This window comes from Drosophila melanogaster, chromosome 3R, assembly GCF_000001215.4.
Source record: "Drosophila melanogaster chromosome 3R".
Classification (NCBI taxonomy): Eukaryota; Metazoa; Arthropoda; class Insecta; order Diptera; family Drosophilidae; genus Drosophila; species Drosophila melanogaster.
In genome coordinates, this window is record NT_033777.3 from 17,374,547 (window position 1) to 17,394,848 (window position 20,302).

General features: G+C 43.5%; 4 protein-coding genes, 1 long non-coding RNA gene and 1 other non-coding gene across 13 annotated transcripts; 2 read left to right on the plus strand and 4 right to left on the minus strand.

Moving 5' to 3' along the window:
- Positions 1-286: 286 nt before the first annotated feature.
- Brf (Brf RNA polymerase III subunit) lies at positions 287-16,791 on the minus strand. 2 transcript variants are annotated; one of them, NM_142359.3, is made up of 7 exons: positions 16,544-16,791; positions 16,114-16,482; positions 15,950-16,054; positions 2,571-2,720; positions 2,281-2,507; positions 1,298-2,225; positions 287-1,234 (listed from the first exon to the last, which is right to left on the minus strand). In NM_142359.3, exons 1-7 carry the CDS (start codon positions 16,614-16,616, stop codon positions 1,098-1,100), a joined length of 1,989 nt encoding a protein of 662 aa, NP_650616.2. In that variant the 5' UTR covers positions 16,617-16,791; the 3' UTR covers positions 287-1,097. The 2 variants fall into 2 exon arrangements, with proteins under 2 accessions (NP_650616.2, NP_001163636.1); NM_001170165.2 differs by having other exon boundaries at positions 1,000-1,234.
- lute lies at positions 5,398-15,719 on the plus strand. Of its 4 annotated transcripts, none has more exons than NM_001260221.1 (6): positions 5,398-5,589; positions 10,060-10,400; positions 12,356-12,877; positions 12,943-13,096; positions 13,164-13,838; positions 13,897-15,719. In NM_001260221.1, exons 2-6 carry the CDS (start codon positions 10,106-10,108, stop codon positions 14,432-14,434), a joined length of 2,184 nt encoding a protein of 727 aa, NP_001247150.1. In that variant the 5' UTR covers positions 5,398-5,589; positions 10,060-10,105; the 3' UTR covers positions 14,435-15,719. The 4 variants fall into 3 exon arrangements, with proteins under 4 accessions (NP_001247150.1, NP_001247149.1, NP_001262663.1 ...); NM_001260220.1 differs by having other exon boundaries at positions 5,398-5,505; NM_001275734.2 differs by lacking the exons at positions 5,398-5,589; positions 10,060-10,400 and adding an exon at positions 11,345-11,707.
- Positions 7,583-8,221, minus strand: lncRNA:CR43196 (long non-coding RNA:CR43196). The gene is made up of 2 exons (NR_125196.1): positions 7,957-8,221; positions 7,583-7,860 (listed from the first exon to the last, which is right to left on the minus strand). It is a non-coding gene; the product is annotated as a long non-coding RNA:CR43196 (long non-coding RNA).
- A 164-nt stretch (positions 16,792-16,955) lies between the features above and the next one.
- asRNA:CR44160 (antisense RNA:CR44160) lies at positions 16,956-17,627 on the minus strand. The gene is made up of 3 exons (NR_074027.1): positions 17,414-17,627; positions 17,211-17,339; positions 16,956-17,147 (listed from the first exon to the last, which is right to left on the minus strand).
- sds22 lies at positions 17,048-18,474 on the plus strand. Its single transcript, NM_142362.4, has 2 exons — positions 17,048-17,161; positions 17,235-18,474. Exon 2 carries the CDS (start codon positions 17,383-17,385, stop codon positions 18,361-18,363), a length of 981 nt encoding a protein of 326 aa, NP_650619.1. The 5' UTR covers positions 17,048-17,161; positions 17,235-17,382; the 3' UTR covers positions 18,364-18,474.
- A 251-nt stretch (positions 18,475-18,725) lies between these two features.
- Positions 18,726-20,094, minus strand: CREG (Cellular Repressor of E1A-stimulated Genes). Of its 4 annotated transcripts, none has more exons than NM_001260223.1 (4): positions 19,990-20,094; positions 19,270-19,715; positions 19,127-19,208; positions 18,726-19,054 (listed from the first exon to the last, which is right to left on the minus strand). In NM_001260223.1, exons 2-4 carry the CDS (start codon positions 19,711-19,713, stop codon positions 18,945-18,947), a joined length of 636 nt encoding a protein of 211 aa, NP_001247152.1. In that variant the 5' UTR covers positions 19,714-19,715; positions 19,990-20,094; the 3' UTR covers positions 18,726-18,944. The 4 variants fall into 4 exon arrangements, with proteins under 4 accessions (NP_001247152.1, NP_732229.1, NP_732230.1 ...); NM_169756.2 differs by having other exon boundaries at positions 19,270-19,720; NM_079661.5 differs by lacking the exon at positions 19,990-20,094 and having other exon boundaries at positions 18,732-19,054; positions 19,270-19,763.
- Between the last annotated feature and the right edge of the window lie 208 nt (positions 20,095-20,302).

The following is a 20,302-nucleotide window of genomic DNA, read 5'->3' on the forward strand; positions in this document are numbered from 1 at the left end:
GCGAACGGGCATTAAGTGCAGTTAACTTCAGCCAGCTTCGGCAGCCATTTGAAAGCTGGGAAAGCTGGCTGTTCCCAACTTTACTTCCGGCATAAATTTGTTGAAAAGTGAAATGAATTACATGTTCTAGAAGCAGAAAAGTTGCAGAAACATTAGTTGGAATGGGGAAAAAGTTTAAAGCGAAAGTTAACTATGCTTATTAAAATGGAGTCGATAATTGCCGGTTTTTCCTTTGAGTATAACTTTGTATTGAAGGAAGAGAAGTAAAGTAGGGTTCAGAATATTTATATATTATTATTTATTTATATATATAAAATGCCAAAGGTAATATATATGTAATTAAGAGTTTTTAGGTTACTTTACATGCAGTATAATTTATATTATACGGCTAGTCATGTACTTAATCTAAGACAGAGACAATACAGTTTTCTAATTTGTTCAGAACGCAAAACGGTCACAATTGGCAGCTCGTAGATGAGCTCCAAGAAACCGCCCCGAACTATGCTATATTTTATGGGAGCACTGATGCTGACTTGCTGAACCGTAGGCAAGTAAATTAACACTAATTACAACATAATAACTATAAAATCGTAGAGACAAGTGCCCGGCAGACTCAACAGCTCATTGCCGGGCACTTGCCACTCAACGCGTTGGCCGTGGAGCCGGGCCAAGTTCCTGGCGGGGCCAACAACTGAGCCGAACTGAACAGAACTGAACTGGCCGCCTGCAGCGACGGAGAAAGGCAAGCAAAACAGAGTGCAAAACATGATTAAGAGTGAAATATTTATTTGCAGCACTTGGAGGCGCGCCACGGTAGCGCCAACAATTAGAAGCTAGCTACGAGTACCAGCCAGAGTGTTCGGGAGCACCGGCTCAGCGCCTGCCCGCGCCGACATGGCTTAAACATGTAAATGGCTGCAAGGAGGAGGCCATGATTTAATGGCCTCCACGGCTAAGGAGCCCAGGAAATAGCGCGACGGCAACAAGTGCACGGCCCTTAATGCTTAGTTTAATTGTATTACGAGTGGGTCGGGTACTATAAAGTCTGAGTGTATATATATACTAAAATGCTTTAAACGCTAAATGCGAGCTTATGCCTAGTATTCCTCCTCCTCGTCAAAACCGTAGCCGAACTCATCGTCGTCTCCGCCCGTGTTGAGCATGTCCTGAAGAGTGGCCTCCGGTTCTGCCTCGGGTTCGACGTCAGGATCATCAGCATCTTCGTCCAGGTCATCTGGAGATGTAATGAACAGATTAACTTGCTGGCAACATGTGTTCTTTACTTGATTTGACCCACCTGCTTCCACCACAACTGCTGGCTTGGTCTCCGCCTGCTCCACATCAGCAGCTTTGCTGACTGGCAGACCCACTTCAAGTTTGGGACGTTTCCTACTGGGTCCGGGCAGATCGTAGGCTGCCCTATTGCCCCTACTCTTGGAAGCAACAGGACCTTCTTCCACTATAACCGGCTGATGCTTCAGCTCTTCCAGAGTGCTCGGTTTGGTATCGGCACTAGTTGTGGGAGAGTCATCCGTCAGCCCGCCCATGCCGTCAGTCAGGGTCTTGAGAATCTCGTAGTTGATCTTACTGGAGATCTTCTTCTCCTGCAGCATCTTTTCAATGGCCTCGCCGGCGGTGGAGGAGGGACCAATGACTTTCTTGCGTGGCTTTCGCTTCTTCCGCTCCGGCTTTCCCTCCTCGCGTTCCTTGGCCAGCCGCTCGTCGCGTTCCTTCTGCTCTTGCAGATACTCGGCATTGAGGTTCTTCCACATTTCCAACTTTGCCACCGACTCCTCCTCTGTCAGAACGTACTGATCCAGTTCGTCGTCGTTCAGATCGTCGGTGATGAGTTCTTGTTCTTGCGGCTGCTTAGCCTTTTCCACGTCCTCCAGATCGCTCTGGGTCACCCTGCAAATAGCCTCGATATCCGGCCGCAGGCCTTCAATCCCAGCCACCAAACCACCCGGTTCTGACTTCTTCACGTCCTCGTTCTTGGCTATCAATTCCTTGATTACCTCTGCATTAGATTGTTCAATGAACTGCCTGGACTCCTCCAGTTCAATATCCTTTTCCGAGCTGCTATTGGGCGTGCTTGGAGAGCTCAGTGGACTTAATCCCTTACCCTTAGTCAGCTGACGGTAAACGGAGTTTGAGTACTTGCCTAGATCTTTTTCCAGATGAGCATCAATTTCTTTTTGCAATTCTGTTAGCTCATGCTCGCCCATCTTGAATGATTGTTTAATTAGATTTGTAAATGCAACACATTTCACAAATACTTACATCTTTGATTCTCTCACGATCCTTTTTGCGTGCTGCCTTAAAGGAAGGCGGATCCTGTTCGCGCTCCAAGTCAACGGTCATGAACTCCTCCAGGGTTAGCCCTCCCGAGGGCGTTTCAGCAAACTCCGAAAGACGCTTTCGGAGCGTTGACTCGTGTATCTTGACCACACCTATCACGTCCAGCATGGTGCGACTAAAATCGTGCATCCGGGCCGCAATCAGCAAAGCTTAAGGTCGAAAAAAATCCCCCTCAGACGTGGCTATTCATTTCGATTTCACGGTTCACTCACCTGCTCCACAAAGGCCAGTGGGTCGTCGTCCCGAGTGCATGCAGTCCTTTTTCATGCGCTGGACAATCCTCAGAGCCGTCATCGAAACCTCGTGCGTTTTGGCACCCAACTGCAGTCGGTTGGCAAAACGCATGATGTATAAACACGGGTCTGTAATTATAAATCCAAAGAAAATAAATATGCGGAAAGAAATATCCTAAAGCCTATGGTTAACAGTAAGATATTAATTGATAAACACGGAAAATTTAGAAACAAATTAGCGAACAGTAAGGCTAATTTATATGGTTATAAAAATAAGATTTATTAAGTAAGTCGAACAGTAATAAACAGAACATAGAAAGAGAACATTCACTAAGGAATAAGGTCATCATCAGTCGAGGAGCACTACACCAAGCCGCAGTTTCGTAATAAAATCTAGAGATTCCAATAAAATATGCCAACTGCAAGAGCATCAGACGAAGAACTTGTTCGCCGACCTTGAAGCCGGGTCGGTCTAGCCAATGAAACCGAAAACATTCAATAACCGGCCCACGTCTCCATGGACAGCTGCCGAAATAAACAATCTTGAACCCGAACTTCAGGTCCGATATTATTCAATTCATTCAACTTTTACATGGCAATGAGAGGTGCAGAGAGCCGCTGTGGGAGAGTGAGCACACAGAAGAGTTTAAAACCCGAAGAGCCAGAGATTTTCTATCATGCGATAAGTTTTGCTTGTGTGCTCTCTGCACGAACATCACGCATCCGTCACGTAGTCCCGCCAAAGGTTTTGGGCCATTCATTGGCCTATTAAACCGATAATTAGCTATATTTGAACTAGATGATAGACAGGCCCTGCCAAGGAAACCCACCAGACAACATGTGCAATTAACACTTGGACCAGTCATTTCGGACAGACAAAATAAAACAAAAACAAAAGCCAAACGCAAACTCAAACAGCAATTAACGCACAACAAATACGTAGAAAAAACAGTGCGAAACGCATTGGAAAATCAAAGCCAGCAAACACTCGACCTTGTCAAAGTTATTTGCCACTCTTTTTAACTAAAAATGTACAATTTGCCTACAAATTGGTCTGGAATATGTGGACAAGACAGAGGATTTTCTAAGAGTTCCACGGTGGCTCAGCTGTATGGTGGTCACTGGAGTTGCACAATTTCATTTTACATAATTGTTAAAATAATTATTCAAGATAATGACAAAATAAGTGGTAGGCCATATCGGCTTTTATTATTCATATAATTACAGAAAAGATACTTTGCTTTACACAATTTAACTCATAATAAAGTCGAAAACATAGCGGAGCAATTTTTGGTAGACAGCTTAAGAAACCACATTGAAATACTTATACCACACACCGTTCATTTGAGCATAATTTTTGAAGCACTGGTGTTCATCATAAAACAATGATAAATAAATATTCAAATCTAGATGCACTAAATGCAAAACCTCAAATATACATCTCATACCGAAATTCTTTGCCCTAAAATGTCCGATTATAAACTTTGTACCTCAATGAGCTACATTTTATTCATCCATCCACCCGGAGGTTAGCACATTATCCCGGAACTCACTGCTAATCCTTTGCCCTTCCCGAGCTCCCGAGTCGGTTGTTTGTGCAGCGCCACTTGACACACAAAGCCAGATGCTGGTAAACGTCAACCCCTGCTGGTCGAGTAAAGGGGGTGGACTGTATGGAAGATGCTTGTCAAAGTCTCGCCAACTGTGCTCCTCAAACAAAATAACACAAAAAAAAAGGAACTCCGCAAAGGAGGAAAAAAATTATTTATTAAACCCTAATGAATGGGCACATTTGTGGAGGCCCAGAAGAGGCGGTCCTCAAACTCTGGCGCCCCCTGAAGCAGCCGCTTGGCCACCGCCCCTGCTTTTTGTTGCTACTGCCGCTCGTCGAGTGGTCCACTTGAAAAATGATGCCGCTGATGCGGTGACTGCGAACTGTGATCGGAAACTGTGACTGCGACTGCATTGACCCTTCAGCGCAGCGCCCACTCATCTGCCACAGCTGTTACTTGAGCTGCTGCTGATGGGGGCAGAAACCGTTACTGCTGCACTAAAAGAAATATATGCTAACTTCAAATCAATCTATGGCCTTAAGATATATATTATGTGGGCTCCCTTCCATACTTAGTAATAATATAGTATTCTATAGAGATTTACTTAATATATGAATTATTTATTAATTGGATTATTTTTAATTTAATTTGTTTCTCGCAGTGTTATGCTTCGCTTTTTGACAGTTGCCAACAGGGCTGCTGTTGCTAATGGTTTCTTAATGTTGCCGCCCCTTGTCGCAGCCCATTTGCAGCGATATCCTGCGAATTCTGCAACTGCAGCTAGTGAAATTATTATTATTTAAACTTTATTTTTGCGTTTGTCATGACAGCAATTATCATTCTGATTGCACCGCCGGCTGTCCCCCTCCTGCGCCGTTGATTACTTCTGCATTTGGCGAAAAACGCCAGCGATTTGGGTTCGAGTTTTCAAGTTTCCCTGCCGCCGCCACAATTAACTGCGTTTTGCCGCTTTAATTGTTTTGTAATTGACCAAGAACGCGAGATTAATGGGGAAGTGAAATCTGAGGAAATGTCGCGTACCAGAGTCGTGCAAACAAAACCTAAAATTAAGCGAAAACCCATTCAAATCCAATCGTCGCATTTATCGCATGCAATTTATGTGACCGTCTCAAGGCGAGCGAATGAAAACCGAAGCCAAAGCCATATAGTCGATCGTGGTCCGATCGGCTGGCGAGTCTCGAGTTGCCGGTTTTGGAACTCAGTTGAAAACCTAGTAACTCACTACGAATTCGTTCGTTGACTCGCGCAGTCGCAGTCACAACCGCCAGTCCGTCGAGACGAGAAATACAGCCAAAATTCAAAACGTGGCCGGTCGGTCGTCGCGCATGCGCAAGACAAAAGTAAAAAAAAAATATATATATTCAATTAAAATCCCTCTATGTGTAGGGACCATTTCATCAGTTGTCAGCCAACAAATTACAAAAGTGTGTATATTATTCGCCTGATGTCTTGTTAAAGTAATAATAATCGTTGACAAAGTGCGCGTAGCTCGTTTGTTTGTTCTTCTGTTGACGTTTTAATTTATGTGCAATTTTGTGTTTTTTTTCACTTTTTTTCATCACTCAGCTGACAGCTCGGCGTGCCGGTTGAGCGTAAACGAATGTACAAAAAAAAAACATGCGAAGAAAATTGCTTTGAGTGAAGTGCAAATATAAGCGGGGGGGGGGGGGGGGGTGCATTGAAAAAATCCCCAAAAATTCCGCACAGATAATTGCTTCTAAGCTCGTCGATCGGTTTTGCCCCCAAAACACATTCTCACACCTGTCACGATCATCTTCCCAGCTCTCTCTTTCTGTCCCTGTCTCTGTTTACTGTGTATCAAAGTCATCGAGTTTGGCTGCGGATAAACAGGTGCTGTGGTTAATTAATTGTGCCAATGTTTAACACATTAAGTGCCACCCGGAAAGTGCTTTGCAATGCTAAGTTCAATCAGCGAATCGAAGAATTTCGCTGCCAATGCCACTGCCACAGCCGCTTCATTAACTGCAACCAATAATGAATATCTCTCGAATCAATAATGAATGGTTGCCTAATGATGGACGCCTCCATATCGAAATACAAATATAAACAGTCTGAGATCTCAATCAGGGCTAAAATCTCTTATCAGACTTAGTGTGGCTTAGGTAGTTCCGCCGTGTAATTATCCGTTAGCTGCACTCTCGGTTAATTGCCGAGCATTTGGTTGTAATTTACTGCTCATAACTATGATTTGTGTTTAGAGGCGCTGCTTTTAATGACAGCCTCCCCCCTCCCCCTCTTCCAGGTTTGGGGCTATTTCGAAAATACTTCAATTTAGCGGGCAGCCAAAGTCCCACACTATTTCGTGTTTGTATTTCGAAACAAAGTAAACCTTAGAAAAAAGCTCATAATGCCCCACCCAAAAAGAAGAGGAAAGGTTGGGGAAGCAAACAAAAGACTAAACGTCGAATTCGCATTTAGAATTCCACTCGAAGATCGCTCAGGCTGTAGGCATGAGCACTCAAATATTAAGTAACTCGATGACAATTTATAAGTTTCGACTAATATATATGCAGAATAGGAAACGAAAACGGGTTTCGACTCAAATATTTGACAAAAGAACCAAAAGTCGCCATAGCCACAGAAACCGATTTAGAATTCAGCAAATCATTGTGAGACGAAAGACCATTGAAATGGGAATTTTTCTGGGCCAAAAAGAATCGAATGCAAATAACAAAAGTAAGAGATTGTAAAAAAATGTTAATTCGTCAAGTCATTAGACAAAATGCAACATGACTTACCAAATAATTTCAAGCAATATGAAAAGTGAGTGAGGAAAACTGCATGTTAATGTCTATAAAATTATCCGCAAATTAAAGCGTCTAAAGCCACAGACGCTGGCTGAAAAGCTGAAAAGCTGCAACGCTGAAAGACTGAAAAACCAAAAGACAGACAGACGGTCTGAATAATTGCGAAACAACCTAAGGGCACTCGAACCGAGGTCCAAACTCACATGAACATGAACACCTCAAACAAAAGTCGAGACTCTCAGAAAATGGAACTCTGAAGCTTGACGAGAATTAGACACTCTGGTCCAGAAATATGGCCAGATGAGACGTCAAGCGCAGCGAATGCAAAATATTCATAGAACTTAGCAATTACATAATATTATTGTTTTTACAATGCACAGATTTGAGAAATAAGAGAAGCATTTTAACATATTCCAGATCATCATTCTTAATCCTTTGTACACAATCTGTGCAACATGCATTTTTGACCCCAATTTTGGCTTATACCTAAAACCGAATACTTTTATTTAAATCGTTCCTTGAAACCCTTATCAGATTACAGAGCTGCAAATCGCCGTAAAAATACAAAACAAAAGCACATAAAAAATGTACAAAGTTAGCGAATTGGCCAAAAACCAAAAACAAAAATCAGACAAGCGCGAACAATTTAAGTGCAAAATCGGCAAATCAACGAGCTCTTTTGCCGAAACACTTGACCGACTGATCGCCCCATCGACAGTTCGAGTGCTTTTGGCCAAGAGTTCGACAGGTTATTTTGTTTTTTATTGGCCACGTGAGCGCTAATGTCTGGCAACTGCGATGTGAGGGGCTCCAGAGGTCGATTGCTTTCGCGGCATAGATTTTATCCAGAGAATCCGAGAGCGGGGCGTTCCGGGCCTTATGACGCATTTGGTTAATCAACTAAATGCGTGGCAATTGCAAAACGGCCTGCAACAAAAGGAGCTCGTTAAAAAAGGGCCGCAGAGTAATGGGAAAACAAAAGACTCGACGACATATAGTGACTGCAAGAAAAGAGATACAAACCCTTCATTTTATTTCAGCTTTTTGTACGTTTTTCTGGTTTGCTGTGATCTTGTGCATGTGGTTGAGTTTTATTTTTAATTTGTCTTTTCTTTTTTTTTTTTGGCAAGCATGTAATGAGGAAATAAAAATCGAAAGTGTTACGCGGGCGTTGCTTTGGGGTCTCCCCTTTGCCACCTTTTTTCGGTCAGTGTGCGGCGATTGAGATGGTGGTGACCCGAGACTTGGCCAAAAAGTGGGTCGCACCATTTGCAATTAAAGAGGCAATGAAAAGTGAAATAAGTCCCGAGCTGAGGAAAACAACGACGAATCGTACAATTGACAAAAGGGCGCCCCCAAAGTTAATGCAAGCGGCAAATGCGAGAATCCACCTTTATACCGAAAGTGCATTGGCAGGGCGGAAAATGCGCATTCCATCCATACGAAAATCAGCAATCAGAACTTAAATTAAACAAGCCGAAATTTAAATGTGGCTGGAAAATAAGAAAAATAACAAAAACCCACAGCTGATGAATAATAAACGTGACTCGATTGTTAAGCCATGAAATTAATTTAGCATAAATTGTTGTGTGTTTTGCATGGCAACTAAGAGGGCCGAGGGGTTGAGGCGAATCGGATGGGGTTTCGGGGCAGCAGCTGCCTAGAATTGTGAGCAATTTGTTTAAGTGTACATACGAGTCAGAAAATTTAAATAGTACTATAGTTCAAAGATCATTAAATAATAGCTTTCCAAATAAAATGCCTACAAAACTTAGAGCCTACGTGCTAATAGCTAAAAGTTGAAAATTATTTCAAAAACATTAATTAATCGCTGGAAATCAAATTTATTATTTGACATGCCAAAACACCAGATTTCACCATCAAAATATTTGACAAAATTGTATCTAGCGATTCATTTATCTTGACCATTGTGTATTTATTCCGACAAATAAGTGATGACGCAGCAGATTGATAAATTCCTGATCCTAAATTGCGATGCAAATATTCTCCATTGTTGCGATACCTGTTATGCAACACAAATATGCTACTGTCATTTAAAAGATTGTCATCAACACGAAAGCCGAAGAATGTCCAAACCAATAGAGTTATACTAATTAATAGATCCGCTGACCCAAGTATTTTTCCTATCAACCCAAATTGCGTCAGTGATGAGAAACTAAAACCAAAACCCATTTAAGCCAAAGATCCAACTCATTTTAGCCCGAAGATGTGCCGAAGCATGAAGAACTTCATTAGGCGTCGACGGCAAACTGCATTGTTTAACGGGGGCGTGGCTGCGGGGGAGTTCGAAGTAAATCACTGTGACAGGTGGAGCGGGATATATTTATCCATGTGGATACACATATATACACCTACTTGTTGATTGTGGCAAAGACAGGCCGTGACGAGACAAAAAAAAAAAAATGAAAATAAAGTGAGAGAAGCAAAATTATGTCCATGTCTGTCGCCGTTTTGTTTTGGTTACGGACTTCGCCGTGCTGCCAATTAAAAGCAGCCGCTTGCATAATTTCCGCTGGCAGAGAGTCAGGTGCAAGAGTTCTCCAGTTGACCCAAAAACCATAGGTCTCAATGGGTGGGGGTCACAATCAAATAAAAAAAAAAAAAAGATAAAAAGTAGAGAGGGGCTCGACTTAATTCACTTCCTGAAGCTAATAAAATGCGACAAATGCGTGCGGGCTGAAGTTGAAATTGAAAATGGTCGTGGTAATGGAAATGGAGAAGTGAAAGTGGAGCCCGCTATTGGCCATTTTTCATACGACTGTCGAGCCAAAATTGATTCGAAATTGTATCATTTATATCCATAAAAATCAGATTATGTTACATATCAAAAAAATTACTATTGCGTCCAAACTAATGGGGGTGCTATTACAATTTGCGGTTAGCTTTCAACAAAAAAGAAATTACTTTTATCTCGCTGAACTGAAGTGCTAAAACTGAGAACGGCAGGTGGTAACAATCCACCCACTTTATAAATTACGATATTTAAAATTAATTCTACGCATCAATTATATTTCCCTGTAAAAATAAGCTATCCGACTCATTAACTTATTATTAAGCAAGTAGTAAACGGAATTTTATATAATTTTCCTACATTTTCGATTGCAGCCGGAAGTAGAAGTAATGTGAAGATGAGCCCGCAGCTGACCGTAAGATGATCGAGGCCTTTGCGAATCATTTCAGCAGCCATCTGGGACGCCACCTCTTCTACTGGGCCATCGAATCGAGCAGCGCCACCTCGGGTAACTACGGCCTCAACCTGCGGCTCTCCGAGCTGATCAACAAGTTCCACGGCCCCCTCGAGCGGGGAGTGCAAGTGCTGGACCACCTGCTCACCCTCGAGGAGGACGATTTCGCCGGCCACTGGGGCAGCGCCTACGCGCACAACTATGAGCCGGAGTACGCCGCTCGGGTGCCGGAGAACGAGGAGCTGCCGCCTCCAGAACACAGTGAGTTAACCTAAAGCCAGTTCTCGAAAGATTTAGATATAGGAATACTATTGGTTTTATCAGGCGAGCGACAGATTTCCGATACTCCAACCTGGGCTGTAGTATGAGCAGTATGAGTCAGAAACTAACTTAGCCAAAGGTCAACAACATGTTTTTTATTTTTCGGCACACATCTTCGATCCGCTGCCGGTTGGTGCTTCTGTTGGTGGGGCTGCTGCAGAAACTGGTTTTACTGTACACGAATGTGCTAAGAGATAAACAAACCTTGACAAGTAAGCTCGGTGGCCGAGCAAACACATCAAAATCGATTTCAAGTTCAGCGATATGTTTCTTCATAATAAATATTCGCGGGCCAGGCAATAAATAATAGTCCAAATACGATTCGGACATGCAAATACCGGGTAAAGTCCCCAACAAGGCTGATCGAAAAGAGACAGAGGAGACTTGTAAAATAAAAGTTTTCAATTCGGAGGTGGTTACACACAGAAAAACATATTAATTCTACGGACTGAACCTTAATGAACTTTGTGGGTGGAGTTTGCATTTTCACGCTGGAAAAGCTTAGATAAATTGAAAATGCAAATCTAGCCCACAATTAATACGGATATATGTGATCGAAAAATGAGAACTTTTTAGACTTTAATTGAAGATCCTCTTTTTCTGTGTAGCATAAGCCTCTTGAATCGGCCCTATTAGCTCCCACACGTACGTATTTTTATGGCGCGCCATGACGGAAATACATATTAGCACCGAGTGGCCGTGATATAATCAAAATGGGTTGCGAAATCCACAGTTGACGTATTTCAGCTAATTTAAATTCAAAACAGGCGCCCAATCGCTGCGCTAGCCAACACTGGCACATAGAGTTCCGCAGCAAATTGGTGTGACCAGCTGGCGAAAGGCCACGACTTAAACCTTTTCAACACATTTCCCATTCGTTATACTCAGCTGATTCGAATACAACACTGCTTGGAATCGCTTTCCAGCCCTCGAAAAATACTTGTATATTCTATTCTCTGCAAAAAAAATAATAAAAAAAAAACGGGGAAAGCACAGCAAAAATGTCATACGATTGACTTAAGTGAACGCAAATGTTTGATCAGCGAGCACTCGACTGAAGTCTGACCAAGTTTCTGTGCACCGAATAGCACTTTTCCCCGCTATGGCCAGCAGCAGCAACAATTCCAGTTCCACGGCCAACAATCACGGAGGCCACAATCCGCTGAACCGCCTGTCCCTGAAGTCCGCCGGAAAGCGAAACCAGGAGAGCATGTCGCATTCCCAGCCGAACGGCGGCTGGATAAACGGTAAGGCGGAAAACCCGGAGGAAAATCAACGAAGGAGCCGACTGTTCTAGGGTTGGTCGTGAATGGGGGGGGGGGGGCACGGCAGGTGCACTGCGTCTGTGAGTTATTGATTTTTCACACAACTTAAGCAGTGTCGCCAGGGGAGCGGGTGGTGGTGGGGCTGGACGGGAGGGGCGCAGTCTGGCAACACAAACAAAAACAACAGTGTCCCAATACGTTGCTATTTTGAGACGCTCCACTTTTAGAAGACAGTGAAACTTCAGGAATAAGAACTTCAGTTTTGAATTTGAACACAAATAATTAAAACCCGTGTGTAAAGCTTACATCAGCCTAGACTTTTATATGCTCAAAGATCAAGGTTTATTATCAGGGCTAGAATATGCTTAAGTCATGATTAAAATATTAAATACAGTTTGACAGGTACACACTGTGCCTACACAGCAAGGCCCCACTGTACCTGGGGTGCAATAATTGTGGAAAAAGGGGAGACCCTGGCATTTGTTATTTATGATGCACACGCAGCGGAAGTTGCACAAATGTGGCCACGCGTGCTGCTGATTCTGAGCGAACTGGGTGGGATCATTAGAACAGCGATACGTAACCCGTTTAGCCCAAATATTTAACCATTTTCCCAAAACTCATTTGCAGTGGAAACCCTGAACAATGGCAACGGGCTGCTCCACTCGCCGCCCCACAATCACCAGCAGCAGCAGCAGCAACAACAGCGAGGCGGAGGAGGAGCATCGCCAGCTGGAGGCGGAGGAGGTCCCTCTGCCGCAGCGGATCACAATATCCAGATAACGCAGCCTATCAGTGCTCCATCCTCGCCGTTGGCTTCACCGGGCGCCCTCAACAGCAGTGGCAGCAGCAGTGGTGGTGGTGCAGGAAGTGCCGGAGGAATCTCCGGCAGTCCCACCGCCTTTTGTCTGCCCTCCAGTTCCGCAGCGGCAGCGGTGGCTGCCATTTCCGCTACGCCCACCAGTGGGAGTGGATCGTATGTGTGCTCTGCCGGAACCAATTGGCATTTCGCAGCTGTGGCAGCATCCAACGCCATCGATACGGCTGATCCCAACTGGCAGGCCAGCAAGGCGACGGTCCTCGAGAGGAATGCAGCCATGTTCAACAACGAACTCATGTCCGATGTCAAGTTCATTGTGGGCGGAGAGTTCGGTAAGCGTTCTTTTACTTTCTTTAACCAATCAAACAGCATTGCTCATGACCTGCATTTTTCACAGACATCGATCCCATTCAGACCATTCCCGCCCACAAATATATTCTCGCCACGGGCAGTTCCGTATTCTATGCTATGTTCTATGGAGGACTGGCGGAGAACAAGCAGGAAATCAAAGTGCCTGACGTGGAACCCACTGCCTTCCTAACGTTGCTAAGGTAAGATATCCACATCCCAACCAACCAATCGGAATTGTATATATTTACTCTCTATGATTCCGCTTAGGTACCTTTATTGTGATGAAATCAAACTGGAACCTGAACACATTCTGGCCACGCTCTATGCAGCCAAGAAGTACATTGTCCCGCACTTAGCCAGAGCATGCGTCAACTATCTGGAGGTGAAGTTGACGGCAAAAAACGCCTGCCTACTTCTCAGTCAATCGCGTCTGTTCGAGGAGCCCGAGCTGATGCAACGTTGCTGGGAAGTGATCGACGCCCAGGCCGAGATGGCGGTTAAGTCCGAGGACTTTGTGGATATTGATCTCAAGACCTTTGAGTCAATTCTTTCGCGAGAGACACTCAACTGCAAGGAGATACACTTGTTCGAGGCGGCCCTTAACTGGGCAATGAACGCCTGCGAGAAGATGAGCATCGATGACACGCCGCAGAACAAGCGCCGGCTGCTGGGACAAGCGCTGCACCTCATCCGCATTCCCACAATGTCGCTGGAGGAGTTCGCTAACGGCGTGGCCCAGACAGGCATTCTTTCGTCGCAGGAGACGATCGACATGTTCCTGCACTTCACTGCCAAGATGAAGCCCTCCCTGGGCTTTCCCACACGCTCCAGGGCGGGATTAAAGACCCAGGTCTGCCATCGCTTCCAGTCGTGCGCCTATCGCTCGAACCAGTGGCGCTACCGCGGGCGCTGTGATTCAATTCAGTTTTCTGTTGATCGAAGGTAAGTTCTATCTAACAAATGGTTATTGGATTAAGGTAATTAAAACTGAAAATTTCAGAATTTTCATTGTGGGTTTTGGACTGTACGGCTCGTCGACTGGTGCTGCCAACTACAACGTAAAGATCGAACTTAAACGCCTGGGCCGCACGCTTGCAGAGAACGACACCAAGTTCTTCTCGGACGGATCAAGCAACACGTTCCACGTCTTCTTCGAGAATCCCATCCAGATCGAGCCCGAGTGTTATTATACCGCCTCCGTAATTCTCGATGGAAACGAGCTTAGCTTCTTTGGCCAGGAGGGCATGTCCGAGGTGCTAATGGGCAATGTGACATTCCAGTTCCAGTGCTCGTCGGAGAGCACCAACGGCACCGGAGTTCAGGGCGGCCAAATCCCAGAGTTAATCTTCTACGGACCCACCACAGTGACAGCAATGAGCTCGCCCACCAATTCACTGTGTCCCACGCCAATTGGTGGCAGTTCCTCCAATGCAGGAGCGACTTCAACCGCAGCAGCCGGAACAGCTGTTCCGAATAGCAGCAATGGATCTGGCAATAACGCCAACAGTTCTGGGGAGGATGGCGACGGAAGCACCTGATGCGCACAGCTCTATTGCGCCGAGTGGCAGGGAGCCTGTTACTACCGCCAACAGCAGCAGCAACAGAGGAGACCAACACAACAATACAAAACACAGCAACCGCAAAAGATACAGATACAAAATCGAAACTCATGGGTTTTCAGTGCAGCACAAGAAAGTAAATTGGAGTTTTAGGCTCATATATATATATATATATATATATATATACCAAGATAGTAGAGTACTCTAGTTTTCATAATAGTCCTATATATAAACATATATATACACGTCAAAGCATAGACACATATATATACACCTCGGCAGTGCGTTTTAAAACTCCAAGACGATTGTCAGTACGTGATCATCTCAAAAAAAAAAGTCAGCCGATGCAAGTCAATCGATATAGGAAATTTGCTATAATTGGAAAGTTTCCTTCGATATCCCAAGTATGTTAAGCAAGTGAAATCAATGGTTTTGCAGTTCTAAAACGCACTGCACATAGTCTGTTGGTAATGCATATAAAGATATTTTCAAAATCGAAAAAGTTGATCATATACACTCTTAACTTTATAGATAAAGATTAGTAGTTGACTCGAAAACTTAATACGTTCCACGACTTAAGAGGGCGGGATGGGGTCATATGGACGCTAATAGAGACGCATAGATACATGCAATAAGTGAAAATCGGGCAATCAGTCAAGCTAGCGTTAACCAATATTCTAAAGACAGTTAAAGGGAGAGTGGACAAAAGCTAATACGATATATACCAAACATATTTTTGCCAGCATATACCTAACATATACACACATCTGATCTGATAATGATAAACTATAGTCCTAAACACTTCGAGGGAGAATAGGCCATGTTAATAGTTGCATACGACGAATTTGAAACCCAAGTTAACCAGTTAACGAAATAGCAAACAAAAATGAAATCAAGGGATCTTGTACGAGATGCGCACAAAATCCCCCCTACATATATATTCAAATATTAATCTTGTAGTACGCATTATATCTATTTCGTAGTTGTTCCATTATATCTCTCATACATACACAATATGCCTTTCTACTGATACTAAGCCCCGTACTTCTCCTGTGCATTATTATAGCCTGCTGAGCGCAACAATCAGTTTTACGTTTGTATTTCGGATTTCTTTGGAAATTGTACTGATTTTTTGCTTTTGATAAGACAATTATGGTTTTTATATACATATATCTATATAAAATGTTATCCTGTATTGATTATGAATCTATTACCATTATGTACTTTAATCAAACAAAATACATTATTAGATTTTTGCGAATTTACTTTCTCAGAGTTGAAGATTTTGGATATTTTGACATCACGTAAGTAGTGCATAAAGAAAACAGGAACGAGTAGAGTATTGTTAAATACCTGATAAAAGGAAAGCAAGCAAATCTAACAAACCCAACAAAATATTTTTAAAAAAACAAAAATTAAGAGTGGAGCTATGGCTTGACTTGACTGTGGATTGGGATTTAGGTGTATAGTTTAGTATTCACAACGTTCACTCACCCAGAGAAGGTATGTTGATACAAAGGGCATGCGATAACTTTAAGTAGGTACGACCAAGCTCATAGGAACAGATTTGCTGTACGTCGCTGATGTCGATGAGGAGATCTGTGAAGATATGAGCAGTCAATAAGCTACTCTTTAGGCAAAATGAATGCACTACTCACGGGAGGTGCCCTCTGTCCTGCAGGTCATGTACACGCAAGCGGCGTAGATGTGGGTGCTCTTCCTACCGCGGGTCAGATGCCTACCCAATGCCATCTTGAAGAAATTCAGAGCAGTATCTGCATAGTGCTGGGATAGCTGCAGCTGCTGGCAGAGTAGTGTGATGTCCTTCTTGGCCTTTTTGATGGTCACCTCGCGGGATTCGGTGCCCGATCCCACCTGAAACTTGCCGTAGCCATAGTTGGTGGCACCGCCCGACGACTCGGCGGACACAAACTGGCCAATTGCGGCTGCTCCATGGCCAACTTCCTCGAACTGCACTTCGGAAACAATGAGGGAATCCTCCAATACCGAGCCGCAGTTCATGCAAACTACAGTGAATGGGTGAACGTCGTTAGTGTCATGGATATGGGTCCTTGGATGTCATTATACCTCGATCTCCGCGAGCATTGTCTTCCTCGATCTCGTTGGATCCGCAATTGCGACATTTTAGGCCCGTAGACATGATTGTTTGTTCTTTGCTTTAATAAACACTGCCACCTGCAACGCTTCGTTTTTATCCGTTGTTTTGACAGTTTAAACTACTTGTTTGCTGTCATTTGAAAGCCATTTTCGAGTCTTTTTTAAACAATTTGCAATTTGTTGCCAATTGAATCAACACGCTTGGAAAACATCTGATTGAACCCCGCCGGCGTTGCTTAACACTGATGATAGAAGAAGAAATGCTAGAGATGCGCATTTCTCAATCAAGAACGACATTGGCACAACTGCTTGAAAAACTTAAAAGAGATATTAAAATTGTAAAAATTACGTAAAGCTGGTTCCAAAAATTATGTTCTAGTTTATTTGGCAAATTATCAATCAATATTTGTTTTTCATTTACATTGGAATATATAATAATACAGGTTTAGCATCGTGTTCTTAGGTGCACATCTCTAGTAGAAATAGTGTTAAAGTGCCGGTAAGGTGACTAAGTATTTTGTTGACATATTGAACAAGTTGGACCAAAAGGAGTATACAGTCATCTTGGACTTAACTTATAAATATTAAGTAAATATTTTAATACATATTTATTTTAAATTTACATATTTATATTTACCGTGTGTTCTTGCTTTTGTAACAGTGTCAAGCTTTGACGTCATATTTAAAGAAAGTCACCCCACTTTGTTCCACCCTGAGCAGCGGAATAAACAACAAGTCAAGTCAGCGTTCAATTTTCGAAAGTCAACTTGAATTAAAAAAAAAGAAAAGCCGGTCAAAATATATCAGTCATGGGCGATGCTGATCGTGCGATGAACGAACCAGAAGCCGCGAAAACTGTGTCCGGAATCCAGGTGATTCCCGCCGAGGATGTGGCTTCCATTGAGGATATAATCACAATCGATCCGGACTGCTACGAGCTTGATCTGAATCATCGCCGGATCGAGAAGCTGGAGAACTTCGAGCCGCTGACTCGAATCGAGCGCCTGTTTCTGCGCTGGAATCTGATCAAGAAAATCGAGAACTTGTCCAGCCTGAAAACACTGATTGAGCTGGAGCTGTATGACAACCAGATCACCAAGATTGAGAATTTGGACGACTTGCCCCACCTGGAGGTGCTGGACATTAGCTTCAATCGTCTGACGAAGATAGAGAACCTTGACAAGCTGGTCAAGCTGGAGAAGGTCTACTTTGTGTCGAACCGGATAACCCAAATCGAGAACCTGGACATGCTCACCAATCTGACCATGCTAGAGCTGGGGGATAACAAACTGAAGAAGATCGAAAACATCGAAATGCTCGTGAATCTACGACAGCTCTTCCTGGGCAAAAATAAGATAGCAAAGATCGAGAACTTGGACACATTGGTCAATTTGGAGATACTCAGTCTACAGGCCAATCGCATTGTAAAAATCGAGAACCTTGAAAAGCTTGCCAACCTCCGCGAACTCTACGTTTCGGAAAACGGAGTGGAAACCATTGAAAACCTCTCGGAGAACACCAAATTGGAGACCCTCGACTTGGCCAAGAACCGGTTGAAGGGCATTGCCAATCTGGAAAAGCTGGAACTGCTCGAGGAGCTGTGGCTGAACCACAACGGAGTCGATGACTGGAAGGACATTGAGCTGTTGAAGGTGAACAAGGCGCTGCAGACCATCTACCTGGAGTACAATCCGCTGGCCAAGGATGTTCGCTACCGCTCCAAACTGCGCGACATACTGCCGCAGCTGCAGAAGATTGATGCCACCCTGTGCAAGGTGCCCGGTACCTAGATGGAACCACTGTAAACCCCTTGAAAGACTAATCCACGGCGTTGCGCCACTACATTTATATCGATTAACTTTGAAAAACTGCGTTTAAAATATACATACAAATTAACCACTAATGGTTCTATCTACGAATTGGTGGGTGCAGTGATTTAGTTTGCTTTCAGAAGAAGGTATATTTGGATAAGTTACTCAAAGCGTGAAGTTTACCTAATGAGTCAGATAAATTATCCATCTAGGCTACCGCCTAACATATAAAACTAAAAAGTATTTTATATATACACATAAATAATGTAAATTGAATCTAAAAAGATGAAAACATTTTAGTTAAACAATTCTGGTTTCTCTTAAACCAAAACAATACATTTCAGTATGTCAGAGTACATTCAACGGAATGTATTTTTATTTATATCAAAGTTATTGTTCTATCGATTGAAATCACAGAGCTCAACTGATAAGTGGCTTTCATAAAGGCCTTTGTCTTCATTCTTTCCCTTTGTGGCAGACATGTTGTGCAAATATGCTTATCATTTCATTTTTTGACAAAGTATATGAGGCGTCAGTTGGATTGCTTTTGGAGGAGTTCATCAATTCGAAACAGCGTAATAGTCAGAGGCGCTCACTTTATGAGGACCTCCATAGAAGTCCAGAACAAAGATATTGCTAATTTCCAGTTCGCAAAGGTAGAAATTGTGAGCTGTAAAAGAAACAACGTATTTATTATTAGTACATACATATCGAGCTCTTAATGAGGTTCGCTTTCACCAACCTTTTACCCAATTGATGGCAGCTGGATGACGCCTCACATAGGCATCCAGCGATGGCTGATAGCTTTTGTCGCTAGGATCCATCTTCAAATGAGCCAAAACATTCTTAATCCATTTTAAATAGGATTTAATTCATTTTTCATACCTTCTTCACCTGTCCACTGATCATGGAACGGGCACATGTAGGCTCCATGGGATCCTTTCCGCCCTCCTTGCATCTTAGGGTCTGCTCGTCACTGAACAGGAGTGTGACCTTGTTGTCCTTCTGCCAGTCGGGACCAGTGAAGTCCAAATCGGTTAGCAGGAATCGAATACGTCCAGTGGACCTGTTATTAGCATCGCTGTCGTCGATGGAGATAATGTTGACCATGGGATACCCCTTCACCCGTTCGTTGGTGGAGAGACTTCCCACAGCCGCCCAATTGGCGCGATGGACCAAATCTCTGGCGATCTTGGCGTGATTTAACTCTTGCTCTCGCTTATATTCTCTAATTATACGCTCATCTTTCCGGCGGGAGTAACCGGAAGAGGGGTCCAGGCTCACGAGGGCCAAAATCAGGGCGAATAGTAGGGAGTGAAAGGTTTTCATGGCTAGACTGCAAGTATAACGATGCGGTTCTGAAAGATCACTGAACACTGGACAGCTGACGGGTCAGCATTTATGGACAGGGAATTCGCAATGACTGGCTTATCTTCCGGTCATCGTAATCGCGTATAATCCGCACTTTTAGTACTCTCTCTGATTCACGATGTAGGCCGTAAACAAAGCGGACTACGGATAGCGTTGACCTTTTACGCCTCTTTCATTTTCTCTGTGCGCCGCATTCTGCCAGTAATGCCCATATATATATGTATTTATGCCTACCTGGAGGATCTGGACTAATGGCCCCTGTCGGTACTTCTGCTTTGCGATTTGTTTGTCAACTGACTGGGCTACTATTGCGCCTTTATTATCACCTGCTTCGAGTACAAAGAACCACAACCAGCTGTTTTCAGCAGGTACCTCGGATGCGGTGGGGTGTATGTGACGCATATGTTCGTGCATTTTTCTCAGTTCTTCTCAGTCTCTCAAAAATCCATTAGTGTCTTTTATTACAAGATGATTTTAAATGCGCCCCATTAACTGGTTATTTTGAGCACTTAGTCAGTAATGTATGCAGAAAGCAGCGATAAATTGT